General features: G+C 38.3%; 1 protein-coding gene across 1 annotated transcript in view; it reads left to right on the top strand.

Annotated features, from left to right (window-relative positions):
* The window catches only part of CMYA5 (cardiomyopathy associated 5), a 95,554-nt gene that overhangs the window by 50,222 nt on the left and 20,721 nt on the right, over positions 1-24,611 (top strand). The window contains exons 5-9 of the mRNA XM_090276419.1: positions 1,460-1,482; positions 5,645-5,763; positions 10,543-10,692; positions 15,880-16,026; positions 16,902-17,049. Coding sequence (XP_090132545.1) covers positions 1,460-1,482; positions 5,645-5,763; positions 10,543-10,692; positions 15,880-16,026; positions 16,902-17,049 — 587 coding nt within the window. The remainder of the gene's footprint in view (positions 1-1,459; positions 1,483-5,644; positions 5,764-10,542; positions 10,693-15,879; positions 16,027-16,901; positions 17,050-24,611) is intronic.

Genomic DNA, 24,611 nt, shown 5'->3' on the forward strand with positions numbered 1-24,611 from the left:
ACCTGTGTGGGTTTATTTTATAGTTTCAACAGTTAAAAATTATTGGGGCATGCCTGATACCTATGGAAAAGGCCCAGCAAATCCTTAGCACCCAGATATAGCTGACGGAAGTCGGGCACAGCTTTATCTGTTCTGTCACAATGGATTGGTCACCTTTTAAGAGGGAGGAAGGAAAAACAGCCTGAAAACCTTATTCGTGCCGTGCTCCCTTTGGGGCCAGCCAGATCTTCCAGTGCCTGGCACATCATGCTGGCCGCTGGGCCTGTCCTCTCCATTCCCAGTCCCTAATGTGAGGTGACCTGTGGTAAGGACCATTACCTCTGAGTCTCACCAAGTGGCTAAGAGTAACATTTGATACATTTTCAGTGTGCAAAAGATTGGCATAATGGGCTACTTCTCTCAGGTAACATGTTGATGTTTTTATGAGGGTCTTCCTAGGGACCAGATTCCTTAATTCAAACAAGCACCTTGTGGTGCTCCTCAAATTGCACCACAGAGGCAGCCCTTTGCTCTGCTAATTCCCAGTAAGAGACTGGTTCTCCATGGAGCCAGGAATAACCAGGAGTAATGGAGGCATTTTCCTTGAGGTCAGTCCCAAGCCTAATGATCAAGCCAGAGGAAAGTACTGTCTTATAATGAGCGGGGACCTCCCTTTCAAAGCTCTCCAGGCCACCCAGGCCTCTACTAAAGTTTGGAGATGGAGCAAGGCAAAATGGGTCAATGTTAGGCTTTTCATTTACCTTTGGGGGCAGTTCCAGCCAGGGCAAATTTAGGTGATGTAAACATGGCATCCTCAAACAAAATGAAAATCATTCAGTTGCTTTATGTTTAATTAAGGCAAAGCTTTAATATTTTAAAATTAGGCACCTCTTGCAAAGCAGAATATTAATAAAGTGCTTTTTGTTCCCTAAGAATGTTACTTTTGTTTGATAAGAATATTTCCTTCTCTAGAAAAACAAATTATAAATAAGAAAGCATTTTTTTTTTCTGTGTATAAAAACAACATATATTCATTTTAGGAAATTTGGAAAAGACAGAAAAGCACAGAGGAGGTATTATCTAAAAATAATTCCTGATTACATTTTTGGTATATATAACCCACATTGAACAAACTTAAGTCATTTTTATTACTTGGGAGAATTCTATTCGGGAAGCCATTTGTTAATGAATAGAGAGAGAAGCAAAGCATAAGCAACTTATTGCTGGCCTTGCTGATCATGGAGAGTTCGACTGAACTGGAAACTAAAGCCCCCTCCATCCTTGCCCTGACCGCTACCCTCCCCATCCTGTCTGAGCACTAATTTCCTTGCTCCCCCAGCTGAAGCAGCCTCAGGGGAAAACGAGAAGTACTGATTTTAGAACAGGCATAACCTTAATGCTCTCAGTTGGTTTTTGTTGTTGTTAACTCTCTCTCTCTCTCTCTCTCATTCTCTTCCCTTCCACCCTATTGCCTCATCAGTCATTTGAGGAAATCAATGAAAGGTATATAAAACATGGCACACCGTAGTGGCACCCAAGAATAGCATGACTGTACTTTACTTTTAATATTTTGATGCTTTATAGAAAATGAGCTGCCAATTAAAAAAATACATAATTTAGTGAGCTACTGAATTTTTACTTTTAGACACAGTGCTTTTAAAAGCTAAATGATGGTTTTGAAAGAAAATGGCATGTGCTTTATCGTAATGTAGATTTTTAACTGCTTCCTTGAGATATAGTCTGTATTTTCAAACTAATCTAGACCATCTTTCCTGTCACTGCATACAGAACATTTTGAAGATACTTAGACTTATTAAATACAAGTATTTGAAAGGATCATTCATATCTGCCTTGAGTAATTTTATGACTTAATATAATGTTAAGGGAATGTTCTGCCATGTTCTCTTCAAAAGATAGGTATGCATTTTATCTTCTCTTTCTACTTGGCTAACCTAAATGAATCTTCCTCTTTTGATTTGCTTTATTTTTGCTGTTGTTTTTAGCACTCAGTCTAAGGGAAATCCTTTATTCTTTTAAAAGTCAAAGAATTAAATGAAATCAGGAAATGTTGTCTATAAAAACATTACATCTATGTTCATCTTTCAGGACTTCTGATACTGAAATGCTCACACTGATCTGACACATTTTCCTTTTTGTCTCATAGCAAGACCTGAGGTCTTTCCTACTGGTCGAACCTAATGTTCTTATCTTTTTTACCCCTTTAATATAAATTTATAAACTTGTAAATGTTATCTTCAGTTTACTTCAATTCCAAATTGTGAGCTATCATAAAGTAAAATCAGAAATTTATATTAAAATATGAAAAAATGAGTTTGGACTAGAAACCTGATTTATTACATAATAAAAATAGTACAGATGAATTTGTTTAAATTTAAACATATATTCAACAGAATATTGCCAATACATTTTAAGAAAATAATTTATATATTAATATTGGCATTAATCAATAAGGGTTTTGCTACTGTAGCTCTGTTACAAGTAGAATTAACTATGGACCTTTTGAAAGTGCTGACACCTCAATCTTTCCTCCTGAGATTCTAGTTTAATGGGTCTGAGGTGTAGCCTAGACATTTTTAAAGCTTCCTGGGTGATGCGAATGCATAGCCAGGGTGGAGAACCTCTAGTTTATAACACTCTGCCCTCTGGTTCAATGGTTTTCCCAAACTGGATATGCCTGAATTAGTTGTGCAGTTTGTTAAACAAGAGCTCCTGGAGCCCCACCCAGATCCACTGCAGTGAATGCAGGGTTGGCCAAGGCATCTGCATACTTAGCAAGCTCACCAGGCATGTCTAGAAACAGACACCCATGCCTTGTTCCCAGTTTCCTTTGTTTTTAAAAGATTATACATTTCTTCCACATACTATTGATATTTAATTTTATCTGAAAAGTATATGGATTTACAGTGCCATTCCTTATAAACTGGACAGGGTTGATACATATTTGCTTATTTATATTTCATCCACTTATGGAAGACACTGCTTGGCAGGAAATTTTGGTGAATGAAAATTTGAAAATGCTTTTACCTTAAAAAATGCTATAGTATATTTTTACTTTTTTAAACATTAGAATATTACCTTGCTAATATGAATTGATATCCATCTAATTCTAAATATTATTTCTTTGGTTTTGTGCTTGCACTTGTTCATCTGTGTGTCATTTTAATTAGTTTTGATTTTATTATTTAATGGAAAACGAATTAATCTTTGCTAAAGCTGCATGTCACCTAAAGGAGGTTACACTTGGGCTAAGCATTATTTTTCTATAAAGAAAAGAGACAGCAATAATTGGGATTGGTCGAGAAATATGATCAAAGAAAACCCTGTTAAACATGAACATATGTGTGTACACACATGTGATGAAATGTGATTGTTTCACTAAGAAGAAGCCTTTCATGTCCTCAGAACAACTTCCACTTCAAGGTCTCAATGTTACCGATACTCCTTTCTATGAGAAGTGCTAATTATCCAGTTTTTTTTTAACCTTACTGCTTTTTCTCTCTTCATATTATGTCTCTAAAGGCAGTGCTTATGTAGTAAAAGATTTTTCTTAACACTGGAAGTGTTTAAATTAAGGAAGGCTGTCAACCATATTAAGACTCAAAATTTGCATATTTTGAAAAACATTTGCTTAGAAAATGCTGTTCAGTTGAGAGGATGCATTTTTTTTTTTCTGTTGTGTTCTTTTGTGTTATAATAATGAAAAAGAGAGTCATAACCATTGTGGGACCTGCTCACGAAGAGATATTCACTTGCCCTTTTATATATTTGATGTTAAAATCTAACAGGTCAGTGAGTAAGGGAAAACTCAACCAGGGTTTTTGAGTTATAAGAAAGTCCCGCATTTAGTCAGTGACGTGCTAATTCTGAGTCCATCATTTCTCCCTCTGCATCCGCAGAGCCTTAATTTAGGCTCGTGTCATTTCCCTCACCTGGAGCACTGTGGGGTCCTCTAAACTGACCTCCTTGCCTCTCTGGTCACGCCAGGGCATCCTCTCAAGTGCCCTTGTGTGAACACTTTCCTGCCTTCATCAGAAGATGGTAACTCTTAGTGGATATGAAAGGCTCTTCACAGTCAAACCACAAGCCACCTTTCTATTTCATCTCTGTCTCCATTTCCTAATTCTCAAGGTAGCCCAGGGTCACTTCTGGCTCTTGAATATGCCATCATACTCTTTTACAACTCCATGCTTTTATCCAAGCATTCTGTGTGCAGCCGCCTTACTCCTGGTTCTGCCTCGGAAACACCTACTCATGCTTTAAGACTCAGCCCAAATGTCACCTCCTCTTTGAAGCCTCCGTTGGAACTGTCTCCCCTAAATCGAATGATAGTGAATTGTATGATTCCTAACACTAGTAAGCATAGTAAGCACTCTTTAAATATTTCAGTTATATTTTATAATCTTTTCCCCTCACATTGCTAAAAAAATTACCAGACCTGAGATCCTGATATTCTCACCCAAATAAAACTTTACCCTCTTATACATTCAAAATATATTTATTAAATGCCTTCTGTGTGCCAGGTAACACATTACAATACACTAGGGAACAAAATGAAGTCCTTTTTCTGCATGTAGGTTATATTCTGGTGAAGCAGACAGATGGAAACAAATAGGTCACAAGGAGCTTGAGGAAGTAAAATGCAGCAGTAAGGGACAGAGAACACAGGCGCCCCGGTGGTCAGTGTACTCACGGCTGCCCGTTGTGAGGAGCTGAGATTTGAACAGAGATCTAAATGAAGTGAGAAGTGAGCCATACAAGCATCTAGGAGAAGATATTTCCCACAGCAGGTGCAAAGCTGTGGCTCTGTGCTACCCAAACCCAAAAAGCTGAGATGCTGAAACCAGTGGAGCTCCTCAAAGCTGTTTCATCGCTGGAAGATAATACCAGTCTTCTGTGAGGGAGGTGCAGCAGAGGAGAGCTCCTAACCAATGCTGAAGCCCCTCAGGCTAAAGATAAATATTTTGCAATCTCTTTTTCCCTCTACAGAATCAAGATTTTTTTAAAAAAAAAAAGCCAGATTTCACCTAGATACAAATGCCGAACGTTCGTACTTACTGGCATCTCTCCTTACAGGGTCTTGAATTTATAAAAGCTATTAATTTATAAACTGTGGCTTGTTTAGTTTTTTAAGAATGGATAGATTTTATCCTCCTTCAGTACTGTATCCCCTCTACCCAGAACAGTGCCTGGCACATAGTAGGTGAATATGTTTTTTGAAAGTCTAAATGACTAAAAGTGTAATAATGAGGGTTTAAACAGCAAGGACATCATACATGTGTGAATTTCCAGATGGGCTCTGAACCTTTATATCTTTAGGAAATAAATAAAAATAGTCATTAAAATTAAGTAATTTGTAGGACTAATTTTATAGATGCAAAATGAAAGATGATATAATTTGATGGAATCTATTCAGACTTGAGGATACAGGAATGGAATTTCTAAGATTAACAGTTCTACCAAAAAATTCTAAGAATAAGTTGATTTTAAACATATTATTTCTAGACTTTGAAACAGTTTAAATCCTTTTTGTAAACAATGCCTCACAAAAACTACAAGAACAACGACTTCATTTTGAACAATTGTTTTAGCTTTCATTCTGTATGCTAATAATTTCTTGACATATAGAAATCTTTTCACCAAATAGGTTGCTTTCTGCAATGGAGAGCACTGCTTCTTTAGAGAAAATGCCTGCTGCGTTTTCACTTTTTGAACATTATGATGACAGCTCGGTGAGAAGTGACCAGATGTTAAAACAAGTGGCTGGTGAGAATTTTAATATACTAAATAGCTTGGTGAAATTTGGTGGTGTTTCCTTGTTTGTCTTGTAAAGTTTTTTAATGTAGGGAAATATAACTGGAGAAAGGGAAATCTTCTTAATAAACATTTAAAGCTAGATTCTGAAATAAAACATGAGACTAGCAAACTGTTTCAGTTATGAACTGCGTTTCCGTTTGAAGCGCTAAGATTGCGCTGGGACATTGAGGAGGTGGGAGACTAACAATGGAACCAAATGGTCTTTAATTTTCTTTTGTCAAATGGAATTTCTCTTCCTCTCTTCTAAAGATTGTTTGCTTCAAGCCAGCAGCCAGCTATAGAAGAAAAAATAAATCAAATATTTTCACATGTATTGAATAGAATTTTCCTTTCGAATGGTTTCCCCTCTTCAACTGAGTTCTTTTTCTTTTTTAAAAAACTAAACAGATTAATTTGGAGAATTAACAGCTCAGCATCATATTCTGTAGCCAGGAGCCTCCTACTCAACTGTCAGCAGCATTGCCTGCTCTTCAAAATATTTTTTTAATGTGCTATTTTAATAAACAAGAAAATGAAACTTATTTACATTTCTCAAAGCTGCCATGTTTCAGTCAAATTACCAAGTTTCACTTACAGTAAAATGTACTCAGATGTCCTCCTTAAAAGATACTATGTTGTTTCAAAACCACCTTAAAGATGGCTGCTGTTTTTCAAATGACAAGTAACTTTCATTCCTATAGGAAGAGTATGAGTTTAATAACTGGTAAAAGGCTACTGTGTCTTTCAAAAGACAAAAAAAACCCTACTAACTCTATATAAAATGAAAAATGCAGTCATTTATCCTAATGAGTTTTTCTTTAGAAATGTCTCAAAACAAAAAGCTGTTTTCTTACAATGCCTTTAAGAAGCGTATGAATAGAGCAGTAATTGCAAACTAAAAAATTCTGATTGACAGAGTAGATCTGCTTTTAAGAGGTTCATTATATAGTGTTGTTCATTTAGACAGATGGTTTTTGAATACCTGATGGCCAATGAGAGTGCGTTTTATATATTTAGAGGTCACAGAGTTAAATTGTCATTCTGGAATAGTGCCTGTGGCAGTCCCAGTAGTTTTAAGTTGTTTTGGAGAAACTGATCTCTGAGAGATAAATGCTGTGGTTTCTGCATCTGCTTCACAAAATTGGAGTCCAGGGTGTTGACTTGTTGCTAAACAGTTTTTGTTCATTTTATGATCAATGGTGCCTCTCAGATACAAAGTCCTCACCTAGTGCCTGAAAAGTTCATCAGATCATTCCCTAAACTAAACAGATACAGTGAGGAAAGGATGTGATTTTTCCACAAACATTTATTCCACACTTAATATGATGCCTGGCTCTGTGGAGGCTGGTAAGCCTAACCTGTCATCTAATCTCACAACAACCCTAGGAAGTAGGTTTTATTGTTATTCCCATTTGACAGGTGAGGAAATAGAAGGAACAGAAAAATGACTCTCATATTGCCCTAGATACACAGCTATTTGGGGGATGTGGTAGAGGTGTTTGGCTTCAGAGCCTGCACTTGAACCACTGCTCTACACCCAAGAGGTGGAGGGCATTGCTATGAAAGGAGAGGTAACCATAGATTAGTGACAACCAAAGCTTCCTTGACTCAGACTCCTGGAGTCTTTTTCTTTTTAAATTGTGGTAAAATATGCATAACATAAAATTTACCATTTTAACCATTTTGAAGTATACAGTTCAGGGGTAGTAAGTATACTCACATTGTTGTACAACTATCGCCAACATCCATCTCCAGAATTCTTCTCATCTTGCAGAACTGAAACTCTGTGCCTATTAAATAATAACTACCCACCCTCACCCCAGCCCCTGGCAACCACCATTTACTTTCAGTCTCTATGAATTTGACCACTCGAGGTTAACTTGTATAAATAAAATCATACAGTATTTGTCTTTTGTTACTAGCTTATTTCACTTAACCTAATGTCCTCAAGGTTTATCCACTTTGTAGCATGTGTCATTTTTTTCCTTTTTAAGGCTGAATAATATTCCATGGTAGGTTTACACTGCATTTTTCTTATTCATTCACCCATCCACATACACTTGGGTTCCTTCCACCTGTTGGCTACTGTGAATAATGCTGCTCTCCTGGAGACTTTTTTGAAAGCTAGGTTGAGTCGGAATCTGTATGTGGCCACAGGTCCTGAAGTCCAACTTGATCTGATGCTCAGCTCCCTTAGTGTGACAGCTCTTTATGGGACACCTCATCAGGCCAAGGGAATCCATGTGGATGATTTCTTAGCCACTGGCAAAGATGCCTTAACCCTTTGAGTGCCATGCGTAATTCGAAATTTGGATCAACATGAGAAAAAATTATATCATTATATAACCTGAGATACAGAAAAAGAGAACAAAACATAAAATATGAATTATTCCATTGTTATTTACATTTATAGCCATAGAAGAAAGAGTCGCTGGGAGCGACGCTGGCACTTTCGGGAAAATTTGTCAGTGTCGTTCACAGTGACATTGGCACTCAAAGGGTTAAGATCCCATTTTCTCATTTTGGGCATTACTCCTATTCAAGTTCATTACTAGACAAGTGTAAACAGAGTTGTTAACATATAAAATCTAGGTCTCTGATGTTCATCTATCCCAGGAATTGTAAATCTAGCCATTGATATTAGATTACATCTGTGAAATATTCTTATTCCCTTTTTAATTTTAGAGTACTTGAAAAGTAAGTGTGTTTCCTGTTTTTGAAAAAAAGATGTCCTAACTTTAATGGTTTTGGGAGAAGGAGCACGTTAAGTACAAAATTATTTCTAGCGTATATGCTTTGCTTAATTCCCTACACTGTTTCTTCCTTAAAATATGGTGATGGGGAAAGTCAATTATTAGTTTTTAAGTTAGTTAAGCTACCTGAGAGAGATTTTTGAAAAGATGTTACTATTTTTAAAAAGCAGATATCACTCATTGTATAATTCATTTTTTAAAAAGCAGGAGAATTTTCATTGTTCATGCCTCAAGGAGTTCTGGTATGCTGTCTCAGAGACAATTGACAATCATTGAAGCATTCTGCTTGGCTCTTCAATAAACCTGGGCAACATGAAAATTTACTGCACTACGTTTATCTGGATGGCCTTCTTTAGAATGTGACACTGATTTCCTGCTGGGAAGACAAGCAATGAAGTCAAAGATAGCATGAGGATCTCTGAACCATATCAGTGCTTGGGGAGGTGCTCTGACAGGCAGGCTTCCCGCCTTGTCCTGCAGCATACCCAGCATGCCCTGCCTCTGAAGGCCCTCTGAGTTACCAGATGGCAGATTCCTAGTTCGCCCTCATCCTAAGGGGCTTCTTGCCTTCTCCCCTCCATTTTCTGTGCTCCTGCCAAGGCCATTTGCTTTCTGAATGTTTGTACTGGTTATATATCAGGCACTTTGCTAAGCACTTAATATACACACATTATGTTGCTTCTTAGCACAACCCTGGGAGGAAATGGTATTATTGTATTCCCAATTTAAATAGGGGAAAACTGAAGCTAAAATAACACAACTAATAAGAGGGAGGGCTGGCATTTTACCTTCAACCAGCCTCTCTGCTCCAAAGCCCATTAACTTCACCACTCTCTTACCCCACTTCTCATTTTTTATCCCTGAGTATTTCTTCAGCTCTTTACTTCTTCACTGAATCTTTTCAACTTGTCTCTTTTTGTTCCATTCTGTAGTCATTTATTTTTCCTCATTTTAAATGCCTTGTTGAACTAACCTTGTTTTCTTTTCATTCAGTGTTGACTCTTAATAAGTAATCTCATGAAATTTGGCTCGCACTATTTTAATAAGTTTATCTTCTAGGAAATTGTCGGCTGGAAAACATAACCACAAAAATACATTTAGAAGTATGACATCTTTTCAACTACGAGAATAACCTTTTCCTTTAATTTCTATAATATGTTCAGTGCTTTTATATCCCAAAAATTTTAGAGAAGAATTGCGTAGGAGCTTAATTTATGGTGTTCTAAATACTGTTAATGTTCAAAATGCGAAATTTAAACTTTATAATTTCTAGTAAAACATTTGAGGATTTTGCTGTCTTTAAAATTCAGAACAATAGAGTTAGACTAGATATCTAAACCTTATATTTGAATCCGTTCATAGGGTACCTTTTCCCCTATGTAATTTTTGCATTTTGTTTGAATTTCTTTTTAATTTGTAGGTATGGTCATACTGGAAAGAGAATATAGGACGGTAGTTTCAGAAAGCATCTTTTGTTATTTTATTCACAGTATTTTTCAGCCTTGGTGATATAACACCTATATCTAAAAGGGTTTTATTTGTCTGTACTATGAATAAAGACTCTATTGATGTAGAAGGATACAGCATTGGTCATCTAGCAAAGCATACTCAGGTTTTTGCTTCAAAGAAAAACCAATTCATTTGATATATCCTCTAACCTGTATAAGATAATTTCTCTAAATATAGAACTATAGAAAACTATTCTCAAGTGATCCCATTTTGGGATTCATTTTTATTTATTTCTATGTGTGTTATATGTACATATATACATTTGCATAGAAAACATTTTGGAGGAATACACACTCAGCTGTAACATCAGAATATCCTTGTAGTTGGGGGTAGGGATGTGTTGGAGACAAGGGACACCTCCTAGTCTCCTAGTTTCACTCCATGTATTTCTATATTGTTTGAATTTTTTGTAAGTGACTTCTGTAAAAAGAAAAAAATAAATCAATAGAAGCAGTATTAGTTATAATAAGTCTTGTTCATATTCTAGTTCCACAGCCTCCTAGGTTAGAACCTCAGGAACCAAATTCTGCCACTAGCACAACGATTGCTGTTTATTGGAGCATAAACAAGGAAGATGTCATTGACTCATTCCAGGTTTACTGCATGGAGGAGCCACAAGACGACCAAGAAGTAAACGGTAGGATTGCTAATACAAATACAGGTGTATGTGTACATTTTTGCATTAATGCGAAGTATTTAAACATCCACATGTTATGGCTCTTTCCATAAAGCATTCATAGCCACTTATAAAAACAACAACAATAAACCAACAACTCTACAATGAAATAACATATAAGCAAACTTTGGAAATCAGGGTAAGGGAAAACAAAAATGCATAAATATCATCATAATGGTCAACATGAATACTGTAATTGAGATTCAGGTTTGACTGAGCTGTCAGGGTAACAGAAACAGTGAAATTATTCTATTTTTAGAAAGTAAGTAACATATAAGAGTTTCAGGGAGGACAAAGTGTCAATCAGTACTGAAGTCAAAACACAAGTATAATGTGTGCCACTTTGTGGAGAAGAAATAAGCTGCATAGGACAGTGACTTCCATAATAATTTTAATGCAAATGCACCATTGCATGTCATGGTTGACAGTTTCTCAGCTCCATCTTTGATAAAAGCGATAAACTAAAGTTTGATTCAGAATCCATACTTCTTTAGGCATGAGCCTAGATGGGGTGTAGTCTTTTAGTGTACCATATTAATGTGCAGATAGAGGTAAAAGAGCTTAGCAGGGTAAGTGGATGCCATGTCTTATAGTTGAGCCTCTGTAAATATTTTTCTGTCGAGGAGGACTTGTAACAAGGCCTAGAAACCAAGCAGTTTGAGGTTATACTTACTGATGACTCAGAGCTGGGAGTGCTGGCATTCTGTATTGCTTGTTGAAGACAGACCCATGTAACATGGTGGGGCAAAAGTAGATTTACAGTTGTGAGTATATGAAACAGAGTTTATTCTTGTATTACTATTTCTTAACTATTGTATTATTTTTCATACAAACAACTGCAAACCTACTTTTGCCCCATCCTGTATTTTAGAAACCAGACGATCATGTGGCAGGGTTGACATGCCACAGGAGTCCAGTTTGTAATAAGAATTAATTATAATATATTTCACTGTTGCCAATATTTAAGTCTTTTGAAATGTCATTTGATTCTTACGTAAATCAGAAAAAAAGGCAAGAAAAGCAACCATTGGCATAGTGTAAAGTTGGCTTTGTCCATAAGAATTTCAGTTTTACTGAGAACCTGTGAGGACACATCAAGATAAGTGCTATTATCTCCATTTCAAATGAGAAAGCTGATGTAATTATAAATAATTCGCCCAAGGCCACATAACTTATACTTCGCAGGGGCAGGATTCAAACACAGATTTTTCAGACTGCAAAGCTTATATTTTTGTTTGCTTGACTCTGTTTATTTTGTTATATAGTAGTTCTCTCTTACCTGAGGTTTCACTTTCTGAGTTTTCAGCTACCCACAGTGAACCCCAGTCTGAAAATATTGAATGGCAAATTCCAAAAATAATTCATAAGTTTTAAATTGCATGCCATTCTGAGTAGCATGAGAAAATGTCGCACTGTTTGGCTCCATCCTGCCCGGGATGTGAATCATCCCTCTGTCCAGTGTATCCATGCTGTATATGCTGCCTGCCCCTTAGTCACATAGTAGCTGCCATGTTGGTTATCAGATTGCCTGTCCTGGTATCGCAGTACTTGTGTTCAAGTAACTCTTATTTTACTAATAAAATCATAAGAGTAGCAATGCTGACAATTTGGATATTACAAAGAGATTCCTTTAGGTGATTCCTTTAGGGCAGTGGTTCTCAACCTTCCTACTGCTGCAACCCTTTAATACAGTTCCTCATGTTGTGGTAACACACAACCATAAAATTATTTTCGTTGCTACTTCATAACTGTAATTTTGCTACTGTTGTGAATCGTAATGTAAATATCTGATATGCAGGATTTATTTTCATTGTTACAAGTTGAACATAATTAAAGCATAGTGATTAATCACAAAAACAATATGTAATTATATATGTGTTTTCCGATGGTCTTAGGCGATCCCTGTGAAAGGGTCATTCGACCCCCAAAGGGGTCGTGACCCACGGGTTGAGAACTGCTGCTTTAGGGGAAAAGGTGAGTATAGTGCAATAAGATATTTTGAGGACTTCTGGCCAAAATGGAAGCCTAGACTGACACACTCCATCTCCCTCCACAACTAAGAAGGAATACATCTACTGCAAAACCAGAAATAAACAGAAGTTCCAGAAAATAAAGCTTCATGGAAGTCCAATGTATGAAGTTATAAAGAAGTGGTGCTTGTCCGGATGGGTAGGAGGGGCAAAGCCAGGGTAGAGAGGTCAAGCTGTGCTAGCAGTGGCAGCTGTGGCAACGGTGGTGGGACGGCAGTAAGTACAGATGCCCGTATTTAAAAAGATATGAGAAACACCTGAGGAGCACCCCCAGCTGCATACCAGACCAGCTCACGATTCCAATGCCGGGGAAGGCAGACCCCCAATGCCTCAGACTGTGAAGGTTGGAGTGGGTGGGGATGGAGGAAGAAGCTCCCGGTCTCTCAGAAGAGAGTAAATGGCAAGAATCCATCTTGGACCCCTGCCCTCACACAAAACACCACAGTGTGGTGAGAAGGGTCGCCCAGTAGTGAGGAATACATGGGGCTCCACCCCCTATAGCGTAGGAGGTGTGACAGCCCCATCCAGGAAGCAAAGGTAAACACAAAACTGTCAGGATGGCAGAGATCATGATAGAGATCCCAGTGATGCAACTGATCAGACAGCAAATATCTGATCTAATGGATCAGCAGATAGGAAATCTTTCTGAGGCACAGTTCATAGCTTTGGTTATAAGAATGCTTACAGACTTGACAGCAGATCTTAAACAAGACGGGGAAGGAGTGAAGGCTAGTCCTGCTGAAATGAACGAAAACACATACGAAACAAGTGGTGAGGGAAAGAAAACCAGGGACCAATCAACAAATCAGAACATAGAGAAGGAACAGTCAACCAGTGCAGAAAGAGGAAATGAAAACTGAAGAAAATGAGGAGAGGCTCAGAAACCTATCAGACAGCTATAAGCGGGCCAATATCTGAATCGTAAGATTGCCAGAAGGTGAAGAAGAAGAAGAGATTGAAAAACTATGTGAAAAAATAATGAAGCAGAACTTACCGAACTTGAGGAAGGAAATAGACTTACAAGTCCAGGAAGCACAGAGAGTTCCAAAACAACTGGACCCAGGGAGAACCACTCCAAGACACATTATAATCAAAATGTCAAAAATTAATGGTAAAGAGAGAATCTTAAAAGCAGCAAGGGAGAAGAAGAGAATTACGTACAAAGGGGTTCCAATAAAACTATCAACTGATTTCTCAAAAGAAACTCTGCAGGCAAGAAGGGACTGGCAAGAAATATTCAAAGTAATGAAAAGAAAAAACGTACAACCACAATTACTCTATCCAGCAAAGCTGTCATTCAGAATAGAAGGACAGGGAAATTGTATCCAGGACAAAGTAAAACTGAAGGAGCTCATCAGATCCAAACCACTGTTATATGAAATGTTAAAGGGACTTATTTAGGAGAAAGAGAATCAAAACTATGAACATTAAAATGAAAACTGTATCACAACGACCAACAACAGAAGCTAGAGAATCAAAACAAAGGCAAACTAAGTAGGCAATGAGAGTGGGAAAAGAATTATAGGTATGGGGAGCATATTAGGGGTAGGTCATCAGAGAGGGGGAAGTGGGGAAAGGGAGGGAGATGGTACAGGATTTAAGAAGCATAGTAGGACGGAGTGGAGTAGACAGGAAGATGTTGAGAACTATATGCATAACCATTGGGCATGGACTAAGGGGGGGGGACAATTGGAGGGAGGGGGGGTCACTGGGTGGAGGGGAACAAAGGGAAAAGAAATTGGGACAACTGTAACAGCATAATCAATAAAGCATATTTAAATTAAAAAAAAAAAAAACTTCCTGGAAATAAAGGAAGATCTGAATCTATTTGTTGCCTGGAATACTTTTTTAAAAGTGCTTCACCTGCCTCCAACATTCCCTAAATACTTACTTGTCCTATGTCTTATTCATTCAATGCCTTGAATTTTGCTAATGCCATTTAATTAATCTGATGATACACTGTGATGCCATGCTGTGTGAAATAGGTGTCCAGTAGCATATGTTTTGTACATTGTTAAAAGTACTGGGGTAACAGAACTTAGCCTGAAAGGATGATTCCATTGAAAACCACTTCATACTTTACAGACTATGGGGGGAAATGTTTTTCAGTGTGTAAGCCCTTTTAACATTATTTAAACCAAACATACTGTCCAGAAAGTATAACTCATTGGGAAAGAGAGATGCAGGTAAAGAAACCTATTGAGTTGAAGTGCTCCTAAATTTCCTTTAAAAGGAAACAATTTGGGTTTCTTAACTGGAGGGATTTTAAAGATGTGACATTCAAGAATAATACGAGAAGATAACTGAAATTACCATAACTCGTTTTTTAAAATTGTTCTCTTTAAGTAGAGAAAATTTCAGTAAAAATAATCAGATTGGCCCAAAGGGACCAGTTAAGTATTGAGTAATATTTACTACTAAAATATTGAAAATAAAATAACATAAATTAGGAAATACCTTGACTGAACAAGGTTACTTCCTAGAAAAGTTTATGACCTATCAAAGTTATTTAAGAGTTTCCATAAATTGTGGAAATCCCTAGTTGAAAGAATTCTGGAATTCATGAGAAGGAACCAGAATTTGTACCTTTGAAAATCATACTGAGTACTAAAATGGTTTAACAATCTGAAAAGATGCTTTATACCATTATAAATTTAGAATCTATGAGGTTGTCCTATTTTATTACATACTCTCCAAAAATATTGGCATTGCTTCTCAGGGATTACATTGAGAATGTATTACTGATATCTAAGCTAACATAAACTCTGCAATTTTAGTATTTACTATTGAAATGTTCAATTATATTTATATAAAGCTCAGAATCTTACAAAAACGCAATTAAAAAATAAAAAAGATAAGAATCTTACAAAATGCTATTATTTTTTGATAAGTGCTCAGTTATGTCATTCTAAATATCTATGTCATTCTAAATATCTCTTTTCAGAATGCTATAGCTTTCTTATGTATTCTAAAATGATAGCTATCACATAATGATATCTGTAAGCTTCTCAGTTTGGGTTTTCTACTGAAAGAAGTCATAGAACAATTTTTCCAATAACTATAACTTTCAATTAACTTTGGAAGACACCCTACAGTTTATGATTGTGTTTTATGCTAGACTTGGTAGAAGAATACAGAGTTACAGTGAAAGAAAGCTACTGCATTTTTGAAGATTTGGAACCTGACCGATACTATCAAGTGTGGGTAATGGCTGTGAACTTCACCGGATGTAGCCTGCCCAGCGAAAGGGCAATTTTTAGAACAGGTAAGGAGATGTTAAGGGGTTAGCAGGCAATACTCCATTCTTCACAGACTATTAAGATCAACCAATAAGCATTTATTAACACCTCTTGCATATTGCGTATTGTGTATTGTTGGGGTACAACAGTGAATAAGGCTGGGTTCCTCTTCTCAAGAAGTTCATCAGCCTGTAGGGGGAGATACAAATTAGATGATTCTAAAAAATCATTGGTAAGGGCCCTGGTCCAATTGTACCCAGGTTATTATGAGAACACTCCAGAGGGGTACCAGTACTGACTGGGGCTGGGGCAGAATCAGAAATGGCTTAGAAGCTCAGGCTTTATCACGTGAGTGCTAGGAACCCCCAAAAGATTGTTCAGCGTTGGTGTTGCTGAGAGTGCATGCCCATAGTGGAGTCTTTCCACAAGAGACTGAAGCAGTTGTAGCATAAGCCAAGTTTGAATTGCCTTTAAGGTAATTGTAACTGCCTCAGGGGAATAAATGACTTACTCCTGTTTTGTCTTTTCTTCTTGCCTTTTAAAACAAATATTTATTGAGCACCCAGTGAAAGCAAGATTATGGCTAACTTTTGTGTACAGAGAAGGGAACAAGAATCTTATTTTTTTATTTGTTTATGTAAGTCTGGAGAAACTCGGGTAAGATTTGTAGGAAGCTAATATTGGAAGCTTAGGGAAATGGTTTAAAACTGGGCAATTTGGAAGGCAGGGATGAGACAGAGATTTTTCACTATATACATTGTATACCTTTGGGGTTTTCAACCCAAAATGTATTTTTTAGTCAAAAATTAAAATAAAATCATTCTAAAGCATTCTTCCCAGGTTCCAGGGAAGCAGAACTGGCACTGATTGCTCCACAACTGACTTGGTTCTCTCTCTACAGCACCCTCCACCCCTGTGATCCGTGTCGAGGACTGTACCGTGTGTTGGAACACGGCCACCATCCGATGGCGGCCTGCCCACCCAGAGGCCACCGAGAGCTATATTCTCGAGTATTGCAAACAGCACTGTCCAGAGGGTGAGGGCCTCAGGTAAGGATCCTTGTCTGTAGGGGGACCGTACCTCTCCACAGAGAGAACCTGGGGTGCCAAGAACCCAGCTCAGGGCCCAGAGCTAACCTCTGAGCTCATGTGCACAGAGGGAGAAAAGCTTCCTGAAACGCTGCTGAGCTACTTAAATTGATGATTTGCAACTCCATCACTATTCATCAATGAACTCCAAGTTTGTAATAATACACATGGTACAATGCAGATAATAACTCCCTTGTAAGGAAAATGTATGTGAATTTTTAATAAGAAAACACTCTTTGAGGTATATTTAACTTGAATTATTAGACAGGATTTATCCATATTTTATGCTAATTTTAGAATAATTATTTTAGTTACATCAGAATAGGTACCACCTAAGTCAGGAAACTAATGGTGAGCTTGTATACAATGTAAATACATATTGGTAATGTGTAAATGTAAAATGTAAATTTGAATGTCTCTGTAAAATATTGCTAATATTAAAGGAACTAATTATATATATAATCACAGAGATGCACCTGCCTCTCCAAGAGCATGAAGAATCTAGAGATTTTTGCAGGAAAAAAGAAATATAAAGCTTTCTCTCTAAAATTTGGTACATGTTAATTCATTTACTGAAGCTGTGTTTTTTTAACCTCCACTCCATGGCAATAGGCCACCTTCATGTTCAGATCATTATTTTAATACTCATATTTTGATAGAGACATGTTTATCTTTTTTTAAAACCAAATTTACTGAGATAAACTATTGTGGTAGGCTATAGAACTGAGAAATAATGGTATGAAATTAGACTACTTTTCAGGGAAGTATTATTAAGCTCTTATTTTCATGATTATTCAACAACTATTTATTTAGCTCTGATATGAGGTTTTGTACAACTGAGCAATAATTTGAATAGTTTCTTTCAAGTGTGTGAAGACAGACTTCACAAAATAATGATCAAAGGATGAATTAATGTTGAGTGGGGTGTGAACGGGTAGGATGTAGGCATTTCAACAGAAGTGAGAACAGAGGAAATGTACATCTCTGTTAATGTGCCAGTTGCTGTAAGACAGGCTTTAATGCTCAGCAAATAGCTGAGAGGTGAACACAGGCCAGGAGAGGGGAGGGGGTGGAAAGAAAAGGAGGAGGGAGTGTAGGGGAGACAGAGACACACAGAGAGAGATTATAACTGACTTTCATTAAGCATTTACTATGTGCCAAGTCAATGTCCTAGATGCTTTATGTATGTTGCCTTATTTAATCTTCAGAAGAAGTCTGACAGAAAACAGATGCTCTGAGAGACTACTGAACTAGTGAGTGGCAATCAGGATTCAAACCCTGCTTTGTTAGATTTCAAAGTCCAAGCTGCTAATGCCTATTTAATGTGACTTAGGGGAGTCCTGGACCTTTTCTGCCAAAAAACTTCTGATGCTGTGAGAGCATTATGTCAGAGTGCCTGAATCCCAGGGTAGTCTCTCCCACCACCCTCTACCATAAATGAGGAAAATCTAGTTCTCTCTGAGGAGTGTTCTGAAATGACTCATCCTGGTTATGGCATCAGTCCCTAGCTGGCATTTGCATAAATAATATCAGCACAGTTGGATTCTTAAATCAGCAGAAATCTGGAAACTCTGAGACCTGGTATTCGTGTTACTGAGGGAACTGTGATGTAATCTCATAAATGTGGCTACAGGGTGAAGGGAAAGGGAGGTGGGAGAGGAAGTGGCATCCACCAGGGCCTGCAGCATGCCAGGAACTGTGCCAAATCTCATTTAACCCTCTCAATAATCCTAGGAGGAAAGAAATGATCTCCATTAAATGAGACTCAGGAAGGTCAAATAATTTGACCATGGTACTAAATGATGGAGTGAGACTTAAGAGTCAGGATTCGAACTTAGACCTGTTTTATTCTTTCCACTAGTTCTAAAAGTTGTGTCCTTATGCAGATCAAGTGAGCATACCTCAACAGCCTGATGAGTGGGAGCTATTATGTGTCCTTAGTTTCCTTTGTCACATGAAAAACACAGATGTAAGGAGAGAATGCAGTACCATCCAGAACCCCTTTGATTAATGTTTCCCTTTCTCGGATTATTCTGGGGTCCTCAATTCAAAAAAAAAGTATTTTATATCAACAATGAACAATGCATTCCAAACAAACACTTCTATCAAAGCCAAAGAACCAAATGACAGTTCCATTTGTAGGGGAACAATGGCCATCCCCCAGTTTCATTAAGACAGAAATTGAGCTTATTGAAACATAGGACTTGTCATTCGTTTATTTGATACTTTGCCAGTGGGTTAATTTTTATTTTTCTCATTAAAGAAGAACATCTGAGAGGCTGGATAAGCAGAAGTTTATAGTAGTTATGGAACAATACACGCATCCTTTATTATTGAATGGATATAGTCCAGCAAGTTTAGAAATGAAGGGAAATTCCTTGTTGATAGTTTGGAGCTGTGTTGGAGATGGAGCTGTTTTCCAATTAAGTGCTAAAAGACCTATGAGTGCCAGGAGGTGGAATGGTATGTCCAATCCACAGCCCAGGGATGACTCTCCAGTCTCTGGATCTTTGCTCTTCTGACAATACGTAGATAATTTTTTGAAGCAAGCAAAAATTTTTTGGCCACAAATCACTACCCTGCTTATTTACTTAGTCTTATTGCTGATGGACCATATCAGAGTCACCCCTCATCAATATAGAAGCCTCAATGCCTTATACCCCAGGTGGGCATCAACAGACTGTGAAATCATTCATCCTTAATCTCAGAGACCCAGGGCTGCAAAACTCTTTGGTAGTTCTTTTTGTTCTCCAATTTCAAGTTCAGGAGGGAAGGAAAATTCTGCTCTTTTGGAGCAGCCATGTGTCTTAGGTCTTTTGATCATCTGGTTCTAACAACTACTTTAAAACATTCCTTATAGCGTCTGATGGTTCAAAACTCTATAAAACATCAACTATAATCTGTATTGCTCAACCTCTTAAGATGTTGGCTGTAGACAGCAAGTCAGACCATAGAATTGATAAACATAGAACCTCAAAACCAGATCACTGCTAGTCAACAAAAGCAAACAATCGCTACTTTTCCCTTCTATTAGAACCATATTCTTCACTTTGGTTTTTTTGCTCAGCAGTGCATAATTAAAAGTTATTTTGTGTTTGGAAAGAACAGCAAGCCAAGGATTGTCTGATCACACTCACTTGCTGGCTACTGAAGGAATCATTATGGAAAGTTGCAACCTCAGTGCCTGGGACAGTGCTTGGCATATTGTAGCTACTCAATAAATTTGCATTACCTGAATGGGTAAATATCAATTAACATCACACCCATAATCCTCGCACCAACAAGGAAAGTTAGGCCAGCTTTGAAGATAGTCTCTTATTCAAAGTGTGGGAGAAAAACTCTGCCAACAAAGTAAAGAAGAATGGTGAGTGAGTTAATTATAGTACTTGGATATTTAACTAGGAGACAGAACTAATCTTATCTGTAGGCTGGAAACCTCTTCAAGGGTCACTGATGGTGAAGGAGATGTATAATCCTGTTTACCCATTCATTACATAGCCCTTACATAGGTTCTAGGTTCTGTGCTAAACCAGATCCAAAAATTAATCCAGAGGCCATTGCAGGGAAGTAAGAGCATCAAAGATGACTTCTTTTTGATGTGACTCAGTTTGACTAGGTAAGGATTGGGACCTTGTCTGTGCAGAGATTTGATAAATGTCTGTTTAATGGATGAATGATGGGATTAGCTAATCTTTTGTGCTTGCCAACTCCAAGTCATCTAACTGGCTGGAATCTCTAGCAAAGATGGGAGAGAGAGAACTAAGTAGAACTAAGAACTAAATTACTTCAGATCTTTTTCTTACACCTAGTCCCTGTAAAGATAGACAGCCTTAAAAGCTCTGGTCTCGAGTAAGAAGAGAAATTGAAAGGAAATGAAAAGGCTGAGTAATATGACAACATGCACACGTGCACGCACGCGTGCGCGCGCACATGCACACGCACACACACAGAAACAGAACTGCGTTTGTTCTTTCAGAATGATGGCCTCTAGGATATTCCAATTTAAGACCAAAAGTGCTGGTTCAACTTTCATGGTGGGTGTTTGAGTGAAATGAGAATGTTGTGCCTCCAAGTTCCATGACGCAGTAGCTGAAATAGCCAAGCAACTGCCTCCATTCCATAATCCTCACAGAAAACGCATTTGCATATTTCTTTGTGTGGGCACCAGTGGCTCATCCCCACAGTGGGCCCCTGCTGGCCCACTGCTGGGATTGCGGGTAGGCGGGAGTGACAATCCCTGGCTTGTGCGCGGGGGCTGAGGGAGCTCCTCCTCACCCTTTCCTGTTTCTCTTTGAATGCTCTCCTCAGGCTGGGTGGGTTCAAAACACTTCCAAAATTTTCCACTGCTCGGCTGTTTCTTCAGCTGTTCTGTCTCTCCTGTGTGGAGAGAAGTCAGCAGAACTGTGGGTGGAGGAGGGAAAACTGAGAGAAATATAGTACAGGGATTAGCTGTGTGGGCTGTACAGAGAGAAGCTGTGCACTGAATGACAAATCTGTGAGACTCAATATGCCACAAAAGTAGCTGGTAGTGAACCTCCTACTCCCCGGCCCTGATCAAGGCTATGGGCAAGGAGACCCTTGGGGTAAGGGCTGTTGGACTCTGGGTGCTGGGCCTATGAGCTCACACTCCTCCTGCTTCCAGCTTTGGGGGCCATATGTGGGTGGGGCAGGAACAGAATTGTCTGTCACAGTTGGGTGTTCCAGCTAGGGACACCTGCCGCTCCTTCAGGATAATAAGGACAAATGGGGATGAGTTTCCTAATGAACTTAGTGCCTGAATGAGGTAAAAAATCCCAGCATTTCTTTCTTTTTCAAAAAACTTTTTACTAAGCTGATGATGTGATGACAGACCCATTGGTCAACCCCAAGTGATTTGACCTTTTCTGCAACCTGTGGATAAAGGAGGAAGTCATTCCTGCCCCGTGTTGCTCCACAGGGTGACAACAGGGTCACTGACATGATTGGGCCAGAATTCATTAAGTGATTATGAACTTAAAGCTCATATTTACATAGTGTTGGTTTGGTTTCCTGACCCAGGCTGTAACATACCTCTGCAAGGCCTTGGGAGAGTGAGTAATAGGAAGATGATTCCTCTCCACCCCCAGCATTCTTGGCATTCAGCTTTTCCTAAATCTTTCTTCCCAAATGAATCTGATTTAACTTGGATCATTTAAAATCCTATAACTCCTGGTTGCATAGTAAAACCCCAGTCAATGGAAACCAACCTGTTCCTTCACTTCTAACTTGTGTTCTGTCAATTTCCAAAAGTATTCAAGTAAAAAACCCAGATGTAATAGAACCATTAAAAACAACCCTGTAAGAACAAGAGCCAGGTAATGTAGGGGTGAGGAGATTGTATCAGAAAGCACAGGTTAATAACAGTACCTCGATGGAACATAAAATTTAAATCTGTACTTCCTGGCAGCTAAGACAAAAACAGGAGAGAGGGGGAGAGAGCAAGAGAGAGAAAGATTGATTACATAACTTGGCTCTTTTTAAAAAGGAAGCACAACATTTCACTAGGAGAGACAAATATATATCTTGACATTCAGCTCTAAGATGAATTTTTCATGCAGATCTTTATATAAGGGTTATTGAGCAAGATAATAGTAATCGTCTGTAAGAGCAGTTTCACAGAAGATGAAAAAACATTCCCTATGTAACCATTTTTATACATGGAACCTGAAAGGATAATGTTAAATCACCGTTCTGTGCAGGCAGTTCTATGGGACCTCAAGTAATTGTCCACATGTGTGGCCTTGAAATGGTAAAGGAGAGATTAGAGGTTCCAGAGGAATGAATGTTACTAGGCTCCTGGGATTCTCTGTCTGAAATATACATGGTCCATTGAGGCCTTGGAGGGTACCATAGAGAAAACAAAAATCCAGGATCCTTCTGCTGGAGTCCTTGGCTCATTTTGATCTTGTGAGAACTCTATAATTACAGGGAAGCTTGAATCCCATGGCTGGCAGCAGCCAGCCCTCATGTCATGTTGCTACACTATTATGCACTAATCGTGATGATTAGTTGACCGTGAGTCTCATAATATCCTTACTTATTAGAAGAAAAATAGTCCTGTTCAAATATTTTTATCTGCCAAGTTTTAAAAAAGAAAAAAAGACCCAATACAGTATATAAGGAATTTTCTTCCTAATCCTGATTTAACCAAAATTTTTAATCTTAAACAGGAAGTTCCATATTTACTGTTAGTTAAGGTTTTATAAATGGCTTCCAACAGCTAGAACTATTTAGTTAGTTGTTTTTGTATTTAATGTTGCTTTATGTTTTCATAGATTTTTCTTCTTTTTCCTGCTTCTCCCTCTCACCCTACACTTCTAATGGTTATGGTACCCAAACTTAACTGATCAAATTCACAGGGATGCTTGTTAACATTCAGATTCATGGGCTTCTCATGAGATTTCAGTTCAGAAGATTTAATGTGCCAGGGCAGGTTTGGAAAGCACCTCTTTACTAGCTGGTCCCCATAGAGCCCAGCAGTGTGCTCTGTTCACAGTTCACATTAAATGGGTTGACTGACTAGCTGGATGTTGGTGCTGTCAATAGGAATGCCAGTAAGAGCCCACTGTGCTTTTTAAAAACAATTTATACTTAGCCATCTGTTGTGTGCTGCAATGACAGCACCCTCCTTGACTGCTTCCAGGAGTCACAGCTCTGGATTCCTCTGTATCATTTGTACACACGCTGCCCCCTCCTGCGGAAGACAATGTGCTTAGATCCAGGTGCAGAGAACAGCCATTCTTCGTGGTCATTAGCCCCTTGGGTTACCTTAAGCACATATGCATTCCTTCCTTCCATTCCACTTGAATTGTTTGATTTTTTATTGTTATTGTATTACAGGTGTCCCAATTTTTCCCCCTTCGCCCTCCTCCACCACGCCCACCCTCACTCCCACAGTCAATGCCCACACCATTGTTCATATCCGTGGGTCATTCATATGTGTTCCTTGACCTGATCCTTCCCTTTCTTTCCACCACCTCCTCTCTTCCATGTCAGTTCTCTGGTTCTGTTTTGCTCATTAGTTTATTTTGTTCGTTAGATTCCTCTTATAAGTGAGATCGTATGGTATTTGTCTTTCACTGACTGGCCTATTTAACTTAGCATAATATTCTTCATTTCCATTCATGCTGTGTGCAAAAGGTAGGAGTTCCTTCTTTCTTTCTGCTACATAGTATTCCATTGTGTTAATGTACCACAGTTTTTGGATCCACTCAACTACTGATGGGCACTTAGGCTGTTTCCAGCACTTTGCTATTTTAAATAGCACTGTTATAAAAATAGGGGTGCATAAGTTGTTTTGAATTGGAGTTTTTGGATTCTTAGGGTATATTCCCAGCAATGAAATCCCGGGTCAAAAGGTAGTTTCATTTTTAAATTTTTGAGGAAATTGAGTACTGTTTCCCACAGTGGCTGCACCAGTCTACATTCCCACCAAAAGTGCACTAAGGGTCCTGTTTCTCCACATCTTCGCCAGCACTCATTTGTTGATTTGTTAATGATGGCCA

The sequence above is a fragment of the Furipterus horrens genome, unplaced genomic scaffold (assembly GCF_987537825.1).
Source record: "Furipterus horrens unplaced genomic scaffold, mFurHor1.1.pri manual_scaffold_5, whole genome shotgun sequence".
NCBI classification, from domain to species: Eukaryota; Metazoa; Chordata; class Mammalia; order Chiroptera; family Furipteridae; genus Furipterus; species Furipterus horrens.